The sequence below is a fragment of the Periophthalmus magnuspinnatus genome, chromosome 6 (assembly GCF_009829125.3).
Source record: "Periophthalmus magnuspinnatus isolate fPerMag1 chromosome 6, fPerMag1.2.pri, whole genome shotgun sequence".
NCBI classification, from domain to species: domain Eukaryota; kingdom Metazoa; phylum Chordata; class Actinopteri; order Gobiiformes; family Gobiidae; genus Periophthalmus; species Periophthalmus magnuspinnatus.
The window spans coordinates 16,641,712-16,656,200 of record NC_047131.1 but is presented as its reverse complement, the minus strand read 5'-3'; the positions used below and the strand labels follow the sequence as shown (position 1 = coordinate 16,656,200).

The 14,489-nt window shown below is 39.9% G+C and overlaps 3 protein-coding genes across 5 annotated transcripts; all 3 read right to left on the bottom strand.

The window, feature by feature from the left end:
* Window positions 1-29: 29 nt before the first annotated feature.
* On the bottom strand, window positions 30-6,187 carry LOC117371798 (endoplasmic reticulum-Golgi intermediate compartment protein 2-like). 2 transcript variants are annotated; one of them, XM_033967469.2, is made up of 13 exons: window positions 5,823-6,187; window positions 5,243-5,351; window positions 5,102-5,148; window positions 4,909-4,976; window positions 4,771-4,811; window positions 4,252-4,353; window positions 4,076-4,168; window positions 3,944-3,999; window positions 3,329-3,427; window positions 3,151-3,248; window positions 2,513-2,675; window positions 1,722-1,801; window positions 30-1,592 (listed from the first exon to the last, which is right to left on the bottom strand). In XM_033967469.2, the coding sequence occupies exons 1-13, from the start codon at window positions 5,926-5,928 to the stop codon at window positions 1,524-1,526; spliced, it is 1,131 nt and encodes a 376-aa protein (XP_033823360.1). In that variant the 5' UTR covers window positions 5,929-6,187; the 3' UTR covers window positions 30-1,523. The 2 variants fall into 2 exon arrangements, with proteins under 2 accessions (XP_033823360.1, XP_055078608.1); XM_055222633.1 differs by having other exon boundaries at window positions 1,054-1,589; window positions 5,823-6,174.
* Window positions 6,188-6,815: 628 nt separating this feature from the next.
* kxd1 (KxDL motif containing 1) lies at window positions 6,816-8,272 on the bottom strand. 2 transcript variants are annotated; one of them, XM_033967472.2, is made up of 5 exons: window positions 8,065-8,272; window positions 7,791-7,933; window positions 7,568-7,720; window positions 7,453-7,499; window positions 6,816-7,369 (listed from the first exon to the last, which is right to left on the bottom strand). In XM_033967472.2, exons 2-5 carry the CDS (start codon window positions 7,886-7,888, stop codon window positions 7,113-7,115), a joined length of 555 nt encoding a protein of 184 aa, XP_033823363.1. In that variant the 5' UTR covers window positions 7,889-7,933; window positions 8,065-8,272; the 3' UTR covers window positions 6,816-7,112. The 2 variants fall into 2 exon arrangements, with proteins under 2 accessions (XP_033823363.1, XP_055078609.1); XM_055222634.1 differs by having other exon boundaries at window positions 7,791-7,903; window positions 8,065-8,251.
* Window positions 8,273-8,649: 377 nt separating this feature from the next.
* sinhcaf (SIN3-HDAC complex associated factor) lies at window positions 8,650-14,452 on the bottom strand. The gene is made up of 6 exons (XM_033967471.2): window positions 14,273-14,452; window positions 11,819-11,946; window positions 11,593-11,692; window positions 11,358-11,481; window positions 11,124-11,274; window positions 8,650-10,745 (listed from the first exon to the last, which is right to left on the bottom strand). Exons 2-6 carry the CDS (start codon window positions 11,944-11,946, stop codon window positions 10,406-10,408), a joined length of 843 nt encoding a protein of 280 aa, XP_033823362.1. The 5' UTR covers window positions 14,273-14,452; the 3' UTR covers window positions 8,650-10,405.
* Window positions 14,453-14,489: the final 37 nt, after the last annotated feature.

Below are 14,489 nucleotides of genomic sequence, written 5' to 3'. Positions count from 1 at the left end.
TCTGCTTTATACTCAGTGACATTATACCACACAGGATCGTAAACGTTTATTATATCACTTATTGTTTGATATGAAACCACTCATTCAGTAAGTTACATTCATGTCCTAGAATTTGATGACGTCACCAGCCTATGCAGCTCTACAGTAGATTCATCATTTATGAAAGAAATATCCAGACTTATGATCAACAAATGTAAAGCTTTATCATTATTTGTCTGGAATTGCCTCCATAAACTTGCCATACTAATCTTACGGCTTAAAGCCTCTTTCTAAAGACACAGTTCCATATTTCTTTATTTATACTGAAGGAGAAGACATTTGAGCCAGTTTTTTGTTTCCTGTGGACAAGCCCAGTAATTACAGAGACATTAAGCATAAACCAGGTCATCTAATTTACAAACTCTACCATAAAATTGGGACTTCCATCCATCCATTTTCTTCCGCTTATCCGGGGCCGGGTCACGGGGGCAGCAGTCTAAGCAGGGACTCCCAAACTTCCCTCACCCCAGACACATCCTCCAGCTCCTCCGGTGGGACCCCAAGGTGTTCCCAGGCCAGCTGAGAGACATAGTCCCTCCAGCGTGTCCTGGGTCTTCCCCTGGGCCTCCTCCCGGTGGGACATGCCCAGAACACCTCCCTAGGGAGGCGTCCAGGAGGCATCCTGAGCAGATGCCCGAGCCACCTCAACTGGCTCCTCCACTTGTATCCGCGATCTTGTCCTTTCGGTCATTACCCAGAGCTCATGACCATAGGTGAGGGTAGGAACGTAGATTGACCGGTAAATCGAGAGCTTCACCTTCCGGCTCAGCTCCTTCTTCACCACAACGGACCGATACAGCGACTGCATCACTGCAGACGCTGCACCGATCCGCCTGTCAATCTCACGCTCCATCCTTCCCTCACTCGTGAACAAGACCCCGAGATACTTGAACTCCTCCACTTGAGGCAGAGACTCACCAACCACCCGGAGAGGGCAAACCACCTTTTTCCGGTCGAGAACCATGGCCTCGGATTTGGAAAAAATTGGGACTTCTCCATCTCAATTTGAAACTATAGAGATTCTACAATGCTGGGTTTCAGATGACACCACATCATTCTATAAGCCAATAATATTTCACACAGCTGAGGGCAGCAAAAATTATATTGCTAAAATTTAGTGTTTATATTGTAATACAAGTTCTTGGGCCTAGTCGCATACAGAAATCATCAGGTTCAACATTTGTGAATTTACCTTTTAGATATTTCATGGCAAAGTACAGTGTAATCAACAGGGGAAACTGGCTCTTGTGCCCCCATCTGGGAATATGACATCATCACATTGTAGAATCTGAAAATCACCAACATATTGTTTTATCAGGGACCAGAATGACAGCGGCTCAGGTGGGTACTGTTGTGTTGTTCTTGGGCAAGACACGTCGATGCCATTTCCTATGTTTGAATATGCTGAGTGAATGAATAATCAGAATTGCAAATATTGTCCATTTCATAGTGTTTCAGGGCTCTTTGGACTGGATGGGAGACCTTTAATGTTCATTGTGATTTTCTTTTAGTGGTGACGTTTCACTGTTTTCCTGCACAGTCAGAGATGTCTCCTGAGTGAAAAAAAAAAACAAAAACAATATTTAGAAATACATTTATTACAACTTGTCTGACAATGAGGAGAAAATGTGTTTGAACTAACTTCATAGTAGAGCATAGTCTGTTAGTAATACAACACTCACTTTGAAATTTCGATAAATTCCCATTTTGAAACGGCAGCAAATAATGTCGACCAAAAAGCCTACCATACCGTGCAGCATACCTGAAAGCAACACAAATCGAATTACCGGTAGATTCCAAACAGTATCTATGAAAAGTGTGAACCCAGTGTGTAACCCAGATCAGAACAGGGCAAATCTGTAGCCAACTTTTTTTCCCCATGAAATATTTTGGTAATGTAGGTGAGGTATCTTGGTGGTGGTGCCTTCATGTGCTATGGGAATTATGGTAAATAGTACATATGAAAAGAATGTTTCCTCATGAGAATGGGGAAATAATCTGATAGGCTACCAGAGCTGCTAAGTTGAGATAACCTTTTACCTCTAGGGAGTAGCAAAATAAATGTGAATAACAAATATATTTTTTACCTGTTAGCTGGTTGTTTTGATGCCTACATAATTATACAGCATTCACAAGTTTAATATCATGTGTTTTTCCTATAGTAGCCTATAGGCTACTGTGTCAAGCCCAATTTTACGCACAATATTAAGTATGTTTTTGCCATCTTTCAATTTACTACCAAAATAAAGTACCGTAGTTTAACAAAATGGACTAAACATTTTTTTTCTATAACACATGAAGACACTTGGTCTTTATCTTTTGAAATGTGACAAATCACTAAATATAGCATTTCTACATAGCATTTCTACAACATGATAAACTATTCACAATCTCAACAATATACTGTACTGTGAAATGTGAATATTGGTAAAAATTAAAAAATAAATTAAATAAAATAGGCCAAACTGTGTACCTGTAGTGGAGAAGATGCCTCCTACAATGCCGCAAAGCCGCACGAGGAACTGCCACAGGGGCATGTGCTGCTCAGTGACCCGGATCATCAGAGAGCTGATGTCATACTTCATAAAGATCCCCGAGACGCCATGACTGCCCGCTGCATGGTTTATCACCCTCTCCTGTGTGCCAGCAGAGCACGCAGTGAGCACTAGAGACACCATACATACTGTGCCCTCTTCAATGTTGGCATACCATGTTGGTAATTTTGTGTTTTGGAAACATTATGACCGCCAAGACTATTTTGACTGTGGATGAGGATGGAATTCATGGGTTTCAGCTTTCTGTTTTGTCATTTTCAGCACCTTCCATCATGTACTTTTGAATTGTTATTTGCTAAGGCAACTGTGCTAATTTTTCATCACTTTGAAACCCAAGTTCTCTTTCAGGTTAAAAGCTATTGAGAATTTCCCTTTAGTTTATTTAGGCTGACAAAAAAGATACTGAATTTTGTCCCAGTTTTTGTTTTATGTGGATCAAGAGCTACTAACAAGATCAACAAATCAACAAATTGTACCACAGAATTCTGATCTGTCCTCCAGCTCTATTTTAAACACATATAAGCACATATTTCTCTGTTCTTATTGGGTAACTCACCCGCTCTGTGACGGAGTACTGATGTGTGTCTGCTGTGATCTTGTAGGTATTGAGTTTTGTAGGCACGATGGTGATGAAATACTGGAACATGTGATTAGCTGGGGAGAGATTGAAATATTAAAACGATAAAGAGACGAATGGGAGCATATGTAACAAAATTAAACTATAAGATACTTACATTCAGTGGAGACTTTTTCAGTGCCATCTAGAGTACTTATAATCCCTGGAATCATCTCTCCAAAAGACAAGTGGTTGATCCGATGGGAAAAATTAAAAGCTGGATCAAAAAAAAAAAAAAAAAGAAAAAAAAAGATAGAAAACAGTTAACTGGAAATTGGATATCTATTGTTCTTTGGAAGATAATATCGAGTGGACTACCATATTGGGTTCCCCGAATGGTGTACCCCAATCTCTAATATTTTATAAGAACTAGTAATTGGCAATTGCAGTAAAAGAACTTATTGTGACTTTTCTGACAAGTATTAAAAAGTAGGATTTTGTTCAGAGGGCACACTGTAAACAGGATTAACATTTCAGAGTATATCGAGCTGCTAAACTAACACAAGAATCCCATGCATGAGAGGTCTAAACTACAGGTACAACAATATATTTTATGAAAAGACAGGACACTTTGATAGATAATAGAATGTCCTTTTTCAATGAACAGCCATTGCGATTTGGTAATTGCACATATTTTGATTTGTTATTTCCACACCCCATATAACTAGTAATGAGCCAGTAGTAGTGGTATCAAACAAAGCCAATAAATAATAAGTGTGTAGATACTACTCACAGTCATGACTAACTAAAGCTGCTAGATGGGCGTGACCTCTGGGGTGTGGGATGGACCTGTAAATTGAGGTGGACATTTTAATTCCCAGAGATAAGTAAAGTTAAAACAATTTTTCATTACCATGCTACGTACTTGCCAACTGTAATATGGAAGTTCCCTGCTACCTTGTTAACATACAGGTGCCCATGAATCCTGCATGCATTCAGAGGTGCTGAACTGTCATCGCTGTGAAAGAAGTAAATATATTGACATAATAAGACACAAGATATACCTTTAAACCACTGTAAATTACATTAGGTACTTAATACTTTTTGATTGCCGATGGTGGGGCTATGTTTAGGGCAGACTTGAATAGCACATCTTGAAGAGAATGCTCTACTCTGAGGCGCTCCTGGATGTGCCAAAGAGTTCTGAGAAAAACAAAAATAAATAATAATGAATATTAAAATCCAAAAGTAAAATCCAAGCTGCTTCCTCAGTTCTGGTCAGAGTACTGGTGGACACTGCCTTATATCTGTCTGAAGGGAGGATCAATTTGACCAGAACTGAAGTGGCCTGGATGGCCAAGTGGCCTGGATGAGCAGCCAAACGTCTTCACTCCAACAACTTTTTGTCCAGTTGACATTTAACTTTTGGCTTTCACTACAGACCTGGACAACTGAGGGATTACACAGACAAATAATAATTAACTCACAAAGCTGTTGTCTGTCTTCTATGCGTCTGTTTTATATCTTGTTTGTTTTTCTAACTACACAGAACAAAACATAGGGAGGCGACTATCTAACAATTGTATCCTGCTTAAAGTAAATATTAGACTCTGTACTTACAATTGCCATATTCTTTGAAGAGGAGAAAGCTCAAAATTTACCTGAATATAAGAAAAATAAGAAAGGAAAGAGATATTTATGAACAAAACGTTGACAAAGAAGTAAGTTTATAAAAGGTTTTTTAAAAGTAGTTCTTACTGGCTCATATTCTAAACCATCTGAGGCCACCATGGTTTCTGCCAGATCCAGGACATCAGCACCTATGTCTATGATTTAGAAAAAACAACAATCCCTCAGTACAGAAGGAAAAATAAAGCTTTGTTTTAATCTAGTACAGATCTTATCCTATCTTCATTCATAAAAAAGATAAATAATAATAATAATAACATACATTGGCACTTCATGGCAACAGTAATATCAATGTTGATCCTCAATTTACTGTAAAAAAAATAAAAATAAATAAAAATAATCATTAAAACAGCCCATATTATTATACATTTAACATTAAAAAGGGAAATGAGATGATTGTTACCTTGTAAAATCTTTGTCCACTTCATACTCGTATTTCATCCACGTGTCTCTGTACACAAAGAACTCCAGAAACGCCAGGAGTGCCATGAAAGTGAAGGCTATCAGAGACACTAGAAAAAAAAAAAAAAAAACACTATTCAATTGTTGTAGGATCAAATTCACACACACTTCTGGGGATGCTTTTATTGACTTCAAAATTACTTCCAAGATGCTAAGAGACTGTGGTTTTTAAAGGGGCACTTTTCTGATGAAGGCTCCGCCACCTGTTTGGCTCTATGGAGCATTTAGCCAATCTGTTTCCATGGAAACAAGCAGATGACCACTAGTCAAGTTACAGGTCAGATCTGTGAAGAGATGAAGAGTTAACCTGTCCGTGTTTTTGTGGAATTGACTGATTGATTGACTTCTAAACAAAGTCAAAGGCAGTTGATGGACTCTCTAAGATGCATAATATAACTTTTCTGGTAAATTTTGAGATATTAATTTTAGAGCTACAAACACTTGAATAATTTTGACATGAAAATAGTAGGTTATAATTGGAATGATTGAGTTGATGAAGTTGGGACAGTGCTGACTCTGACCTGTCCCACCACTGGCTGTTGACTCCACATAGCTGTCGGGAATTTTAGGAAAAGCATCCAACTCCTTCACCAAGTTCAACGCTTTCTTTTTAGTCAATCTCCTCATTTTAAGTCTCTCATGAGCTCAACCTTCGTCCTGCAGTTTTTTTTTATTATTTAGTGCTGGTAAGTGTCACATATGGCTGAATCTTTGCCCAATTCTTGAAAATAAGCGTAAAAAGACACGATACGCAAAAAAATGCACTTATTCTGTTGTAAACAAACATTAAAAGCCCTTAAAATGTGATGGTCGCAGGAGAAATGTCTTCATGAATGAGCCAAACGAAGCGACGTGTCCATGTCCGGCAACAGCACCGTTTGACCCGAGCCCCACCAACAAAGGTGGCCACGTTCTGACTCAGCGCCCTCTGGTGGTGGGAAACATGTAAACCCAAACTACTAAATGTACTAATATCATGTAAAGCTTAATGGAGGGGGCTATGCTGTCCAGTCATAGTAACTAAATGGAAAATTAAGTTGAACGTGCATGCTATTATATTTTTATTTTATATAGAGTTTTAATCGTTTTATTACTTGTTATATTTGCGCAGTGGTGGAAAGTACACAAGTAAAAGTACTGTGTGAAAAAAGGCCTCTCTCTTTGCCTAAGTACATTTTGCAGGAGATACTTTCTACTCCACTACATTTTTATGATGGGGGTATTTTTTTGGTAGCGTGATTAATTCATTGTGATGTCTTATCTAAAGGTTTTCAGCAAATGTTATAAAAATGACAAACCCCAGTTATCGACCATGAATTTTGCCGTCTACACCGGGTCTTCCCACAGCACCTTTGCAAGCACAGATATACTGCATGTACTGCAAGCACAGATATACATGTACTGCACCATCTACAGCCTGGTCACTGTTCATACAGATATTAACAGACCAGTCAAGATTGCACACCATAAAATATTACCTGTGGCAGACAGAAACACAAGCATACAAACATATTTGTATAAAAGCTTTTTAAGCATAATTTTACATAGATATAAACTCAAACACGCTCCAGAACAAGGGTGCATTAACAGAATAAATAAACAGTGTTAATACTCCACATTATCTGTTTTCAAACACAGAATCATGTAAGCATCCATAAAATTGCACAGTGCAGTCTTTGAGAATTCTCACTTCATTGTGATATGTCACTCACTCTGAACATAGTACAGGCTAAATATCACAGGGAAATGCCATAAATTATCTTTATTTAATCATATCACCCTCCTGTGAATAATTTAACTAAAAGTCTACTCTATTCAGCAGGTACAGAGTCTGGCCCCTCGTCCCGTAGCATAGAGATCTCTTGTCCTTCAGAAGTGGGCATGTCAGGGGGTTCTTGAGACAGGTCCTCGGAGCACCTGCTCACTGTGGGCGAGGCGATGTCTGGACTTGTGTCACATGACTCTGTGCTCTGTTCGGGAGTGGCTGTGGCAGTTGTTGTGGCAACGCTGGGTGGCACAGGGTCAAATTCATCGTCATCATCATCCAGAATGGGTGACTCATGGATGTCTGTCAGATGGATGGAAAGGTTTAAGAGAAAAGACAGTGAAATTAAGAAGACACATACATGGAGAAGCAGAAGCTTGACTCACTGCTAAAAGCCTCAGGGTACTGCTTTGCAATCTTTCCCTTCAGAGTCCTGTACAGAGGATTCATGTAAAAAGGTTGTCTGTGTTCACATGATTTGTTGGAGCGTCTAAACCTCACCTGATTCTTCTAAAGACACTGTCCAAGTCTTTCTTCATCTCCACCAGCGTCCTGGTGTGGAGCAGAAAGCGCTCGTTCATCTGCTGCAGTCTCACATTTGACAGTCCATTGAAGTTTATCAGCATTTCATTGGTTTTCTCAAAGCGGTCTAGCCTAAACAAGCCTACAGTTAGCAAAAAGAAGAGCCAAACCAGAATATGAAGGTCCAAGCAGAGCGGCTCACATGTGTCTCTGAGCCTGGATAATGGCATTCACATCCTCAGAGTTCACCATGCTCAGCATCCTGTTACAGAAGACGCCAGAGGCTGTGGGCTCTCCCATGATGACAAGTGAAAACTGCAGAGACGAAACACTCAAGATGCTCACCTGGTGCAAAAGGTTTAGTGTATACGTTATAGACAATTTACAAAAGTAATCCCGATTTGAACAGATTAGTTATGGTAAATTACATGAAAAACATTCAAAAAATTGAATAAATAATAAGATAATTGTCCCACCTTTCCTCCTGTTACGGCGACTGTCTCTACAATGACTCAGTTAAAATGTCTGTTACCATTAAACTCCTTTGAGTGGTGTATAAAAAGAACAACAACATTAGCTAGCATTAGCATTAGCATTGAACGGTCTTTACTGACTTCCGGTCACGAGACAGCTGGTGCTTCTTCTTTTTCCTGAGCTGCTCTCTCCTGTTCTCTGCTGCGCTCTACTGCTCTTTGCTGCTCTCTAGCGTTCGTAGTGTGCACTTGCACTTCGTGTTATATAAGATGCTGCTTTATTTATTTATATAGCAGACAGTTGCCGCATTTAAAGGACTGGACTTACTCGGCAGCGCATATAGACCACAGACTATATCTGTCTGTCTGACTTATCTTAATCAGTTTTAACAATATATTAATATGTTTTTATTCATCAAGTAACAGTTGGGTCTTAAAATAAATGCTGACAATTGATGATGATGCCATTGCCATTTCAAAAAACTGCGAGAATTAATATTACTATGGCTATTGCTTGATTTATTATTTTATGATTGAAAAAAACAAAACATGACTTCAAGATCGAGAAAACTCACAAAATTACTTTTATTAAGGGACAAGTAAAAAATTACATGAAGTATAAAAAATACAAAACAGCTTTGTCTAACTTGTAAGCTAAGTAAATGCATAGCAGTACAGAACATGCACGTCTAAAGTTGTATTCTACAAGTTGGTAATATATTACGCTACAAGCTACGAGGCAAAAGTACAGTTTGGTTGCTGTAATTTATAACAATACAGATCAAAGTGTTGGAACTGAATAAGTTAGGATTAAGGTTAAGCAGTAAATAAATACAACCACAATTCACAAATATTGACACCCAGTAATTCTACACAAAGTTAAAAAGTCTGTGCAAGAATTACATTCAATTTCTGATGTATTTAAAAGCCACACTACAGGTCTAAACTCTAAGCAGGAATATGGTAATACAAATAAATATAAAATAAATAAATAATGAAAGAAACATTTAAGAGTTGACCCCACCCCTTATGTACAGAACACACCCACTGCTCCTGACAATATCACATGTATTTTAGTGTTCATTGGAATACCATAAACGTACATAGAAATGACCAAGTGTCCATAGAAACCTGCACTGAGTTTACATGAGTGACTTGAATGTGCTTTGGCTTTTATTAGATAAATAAAGTAATATTCGACTATATATCACAACACATTTGTGGTATATAAGAGGCTATGGTAAATTTCACGGGTATGCAAATAATGCTATAAAGTCTTTCACCGTAAATGATACTAAGCACTGATACGGATATTGCTGAATGACTATAGACCGGTGGTGGGTTTTGCTGTGGTATTTTGTGGTATTGTAATATGCAAAAATTTTTTTTCAATTTTTTTCAGTTTATATACAAAAATAAGTTAAAATTTCAAACTTGATTTAAAAAGAAGACAAAAATAAAAAGTTAAATTTACAGCTTATATAAGGCCATGCAATTTTGTACTCATGCATCAGATCGTTCGGTCTTTTGGATGAGCGGGCTTGCCATTCATGCAAAATGCACTGTGTCGCTGAGGCCACAATAATTGGAGCTACTGTCCCTTTTGTTCCTTAATACCAATCCAGAATTAACACTAGCACTGTCCGTAACACATTATTATTAAGGCTGGTGTATTTGCTGTTGAAGCTGTGAATAGGCCTTATTTCAAACGGATACCCACATATTGTACAAAGACGTTTATCCGGTCTACAAAAACACAAGCTCTTTGATAGGAATGGACTTGGTGATAAATAGACACTTACACAAGGGCAACTGTACAGATCTGTGTCTAAAAGAATCATTCATTCCAAAACGAGATAACCACCAAGATATCCTTTTCTGAACCAAAAAATCAAAACTACAGTAACTTCAGAATAATAATAATACAAATTTCGCATACAGTACATTAGGTGTATCCTTCTGTAAATAATAATGATATCACATGTGATGATTTTCAGGTAGCACCGCTTCTCTGCCCTGACAAATGCGCAGTGGAATTATTGCATTTTGGAATAAAAATCCTGTAAATGAACCAGCAACGTAGAACTCCAGCATTGTATCTAAAGTTGATTAAAAACACCACAAAAATGGTCCGTCAATATACAAAAATATGACAAAACAAAACAGAATAGTCCATAAGTTACTGTTTTGACATAACAAAAAGCTTCAGAAAACGTTGTATTTTGAGCTGCTTGACAACTGAAGGCGATCTGAGGCCACTTCTTTCAGTAAGTGCTTGAGAAAAAGCAACACTCCGGGATTTCTTCAGAGATGTGTGCAAAAAGTGAGGTTGGGATTTTTTTTTTTACCAAGCTTCCTCGGCGACAGCCATGCTCCTGGTTGGAGAGGTTGTCACGGTAACACACCGTGGAGCAGACTCTTCACATGCTGGCATCTCTGTCTCCTCCTCTGGCTGGTGTGCTGGGGATTTCTGCCTGCCAACATCTGGTGCTCCGCCCGGGCCCAGCTCCACCTCCTCCTCGTCCTCCTCCTCTTCTTCCTCCTCCTCTTCCTCCTCCTCCGGTCGCCTCTGCTGCTGCTGCTGTTGGCGCTGCTTTTTGCGGCAGCATGGTTTGAACAAATGGGGGTCAATGAGTACCTCCCCAAAGCGGCCCTTGTAGATGATGCCACAGCACACCTTTTGCCTGGAAACATATGACACGTACAGTGATGCACATGTATTAAGAGGGGTGTGTGAGGAAGACAATCCATGTGGTATGTGTTAATGGCATTGTCATTTTGTATTGTATTTTTAATATTACTGGGTAAAAAAAGTTCCAATATGAGGAAGGCACAAATATTGCGTTTATTATTCTACACACTAAAAGTTCAAGGTAAATGCTTGTAATTAGATATATATTCATCTAACAAACTTAACCTGTCATTATTGGTATTTGGGCCGTTATAAATTTACACAATTAAGTGACTTAGCTCATATAATTTATTTAGCTCATATTTTGAGTTTATTGCTGCATCATTACTAGTTGAACTATAGTGAACATCAGGATATGCTAGTTATATACCTCTTCCAGTACGTTAGATCCAGGAAGGAGAAAACTGGAGAGCGACTTGAGCCCGGACTCAGCTCTGTGTCAGAGCCATCATCGGACAGGTTACTGTAGCTGGGAGACTGGGCTGGAGAAGCACTGGAGGTGGTGCTGTGGGCATCTGAGTCTGTGGGCACATAGCACACATTTAAAATGTTAAATGGCTCAGTAAAAAAGGCTAGACTTCAAAGTGTGAAAAAAGAGACTGACTGTTCCTCTTGAGCTCTTTCTGCAGTCTGCTGATCTGGCTCGGCCGTGCTTTCTTTGAAATGGACTTGATCTTCTTAGGCCGTGATGTGAGCTTCAGGCTGGGACCTCCCCTGGCATCTACCACCTTTGAACAGTGAGTGTGTGTCATTAAAGGCTTGTGGTGTCTGCTACGACTGACCTTGTATGTCATTGCCTCTTGTAACCCTGTCACAACGTCGCAATAAACAGTACTCACGTGATTCCAGTTCTTTTTGGTGCCCACTGGAAGCTTTTTCCAGCGTTTGACCAAAAGGACACAGGCATTACAAATTTCCCCAGATCGGGTCTCACTCAACCTAGACAGAAATAGAATAAAAATGTAAATTTGAAAAAGAAGCACACTATGGACTGAATGAGCGCCTGTTACAGGTGGGCGTCTCTCCTCGCGACAGCCACGTGCCTGTGCCACTACTGTCTCTTACCCGAAGCAACTCTTGAAGTCCTTTTCGTACCGCTTGCTGTCAGTAAAACGGGAGCTGGAGGACTTTGCGCGGCAGATACAACAGCCGTCCAGACTCCTGTACATCTTCGGCTTGTGGAAGCCAAACATCTGAGTAAAAACATGATTAATATTCATTAGTCTACGTCTTCGCCACAGTTCAACGTGCATCGTGCAACAACACTAGCGCTGCACGGACAGAAGCGCATTTTGGGTGTGCGTTTTTGAAGATTTTGACATTTTATGAAAATATACAGCCATATTCACTTATAACTGCACGAAAATATATAAGTGAAATGCGTTTGTAAAGCGTCGCTTCGTTGTGACCCACTTGGAGAAGTAGGTCATCAGTCAGACACCATGTCAGACAGATCACGTTGTCACGCTGTGCGCACAGGATGCACGCTTCATTTTGGCAAAATATAGTGTTTTCGCACGTTTGCCTCCAGCATCATCAGCACCATGTTTTAATTTTAGTACGACACAGCCCCGGAGTGCGAGAATACACGTCAAGGGGAGGATCTAAACTCCAACTACGAGGCTGAGGGATGTGCAGAGGAATTATGATTTATGTTGCTAGGCAAATTTAACTCTCGCTGTACCACATGGAGACCTGAACTGCGGCAAAACTGTGAGCCGCGCCCCCCAGACTGCTTTTTTTCTTGCCATCAGTCCTCGGGGTCCTCTGACAGTGCGGTGCCACGGCGAGCAGCCAAAGCACGCAAAACAAGAGAGATCTCCCACTTTGAAGACTCACTGCAAAGGGAGACTTTTGGGGCGTGTTTCGTGCAGGGGAAATACCCTTCAGCTGAAGTTTGTCCATTTCATATTCATAGCCAATTTCTGATGACAAGGTCAAACAAGTCAGAGAAAATCTTTTTCTACAGAACACTGAACACCATCTCTGCTGTATTTAAATCATGCAATAGATGGTGATACATACATATTACATATAATTAAAATCTGTTTGAGAAACTACGGAGCGGTCAATGTATAACAGAAAGATAATTTATAGCTAATGAGTGCAGATGTTTAAAATGATTTAAGTTATAATTTGCATGGTCAAATACTCATAGTTATACTGTGATATGTATGATATTATAGCCTACAGTATGTTTAATTGCCTTAAGATGATACTGCATGAAATAAGGCTGCTATAATTCGACAGCACTAACGCATTTAGTAGCTTGCTGCTCTCCACGTGTTCCATCGACACCCACATTTTTACTTTGGAGAAGCTCATCTGTAAATCCTAGACGATCTCTGCAGCAGAATACAGTACGTGACGCAACTCAACATGGCAACATGGAGCACACTTCAAAGGCGGAGGCTGCGTGGAGAAGGGGGTGTGATGCGATTTTCCGCTAAAGCTGTAAAAATTTAACAAACTCAACAAAAAACGTAAAAAGCCGTTTAGACTCGTTAGAAAAGAGTCAACCGACAAATATAAAATGTACAAATGTGAAAATCACTTCCTTTTAGTCGAAAGAAAAGTGCAAGTCGCCGATTTCACCGCCCACTCCAGCGAGGAAGCATGGCATGCCACACGACCTGCTTCATGCGCAACCATTTTATAATGACCGTCCTATACTCGACGACGAAACACTTCTCTAGCTCCGCTATTCTAAAATATTCCATCAAAGAAAGTAAAGCAACCACAATACTGAAGCATTTTGTGTTAGTTTTGAAACCAAAATGGAGCTTTTGTGGTACGACGGTGTAATATGATCTTTACTCTTTGTTATTCCATAGCCGCGTCACTGCAACAGTCCGCCTGCAAGCACATGTGTCCCACAAGTTCAGAGCGCACTTTTAAACTTCTGTAACTACACAACCTTAGAGTTCGAAGCAGAGTGTTTGACTTGGTTGGAGTTTAGGCGGGTTTAGACCATGAGTCGCTGTTTTGTTGACAGAGGCGCCCGCGTGCTCAGACGCATCTCGTGCGGGTGGGCGTGAGACCCAACTTGGCTTATTTAGCACGCGTAAATGTGAAATAGGCTAGACTGTCGACGCTACAACCTCGATGTGAGCACAGAAACAGCTCAAATACAAGTAAAGCACTTGGAGCAACACACAAGAATCGACTTTATGACGATTTGAGAGCGGGGAATGGAGTAATTTACTGCGAATACAGCGCTAATGTGCAGACCAGCAACAAACACCAGAGCCCCTCATGTTTGCGCGCTAGTCTGGTGCACTTAAAACATGCATTTCGTATATTTTATGAGGCGATAACTAACCGACTCCAGGACTATTTAAAAAGATTCACATATTTGACTTTGTCCCTGGAGATGGTTCATGCAGAACATCAGTAATTTTTCTAAACAACTCGGTGCTTGTTTTGAATTGCATCTTTTAGATCAACTATAGCCATCATCTAAATAGTAAGTACCTACATCCACAGCTAATGCGCAAAGCACACAGCAGCATCTCTTACCTTGCTTTAGTGGAGTCAAGTTAAGAAAGTATGAATCCTTATGGCGCGTTGATACAATGCGACTAATATGAAAATCAACCCGCATTAGTAAGTCGCTCTTGTTGATGTCGGCGCTTGTGGACGGGTCTGAATAGTTGTGGACAAAGTGCGCATGCGTTGTATCCACACCTCCATTTCAGTGTAGAGCAGAAGGTTTTTTTCGTTTTCTTCAATCAAG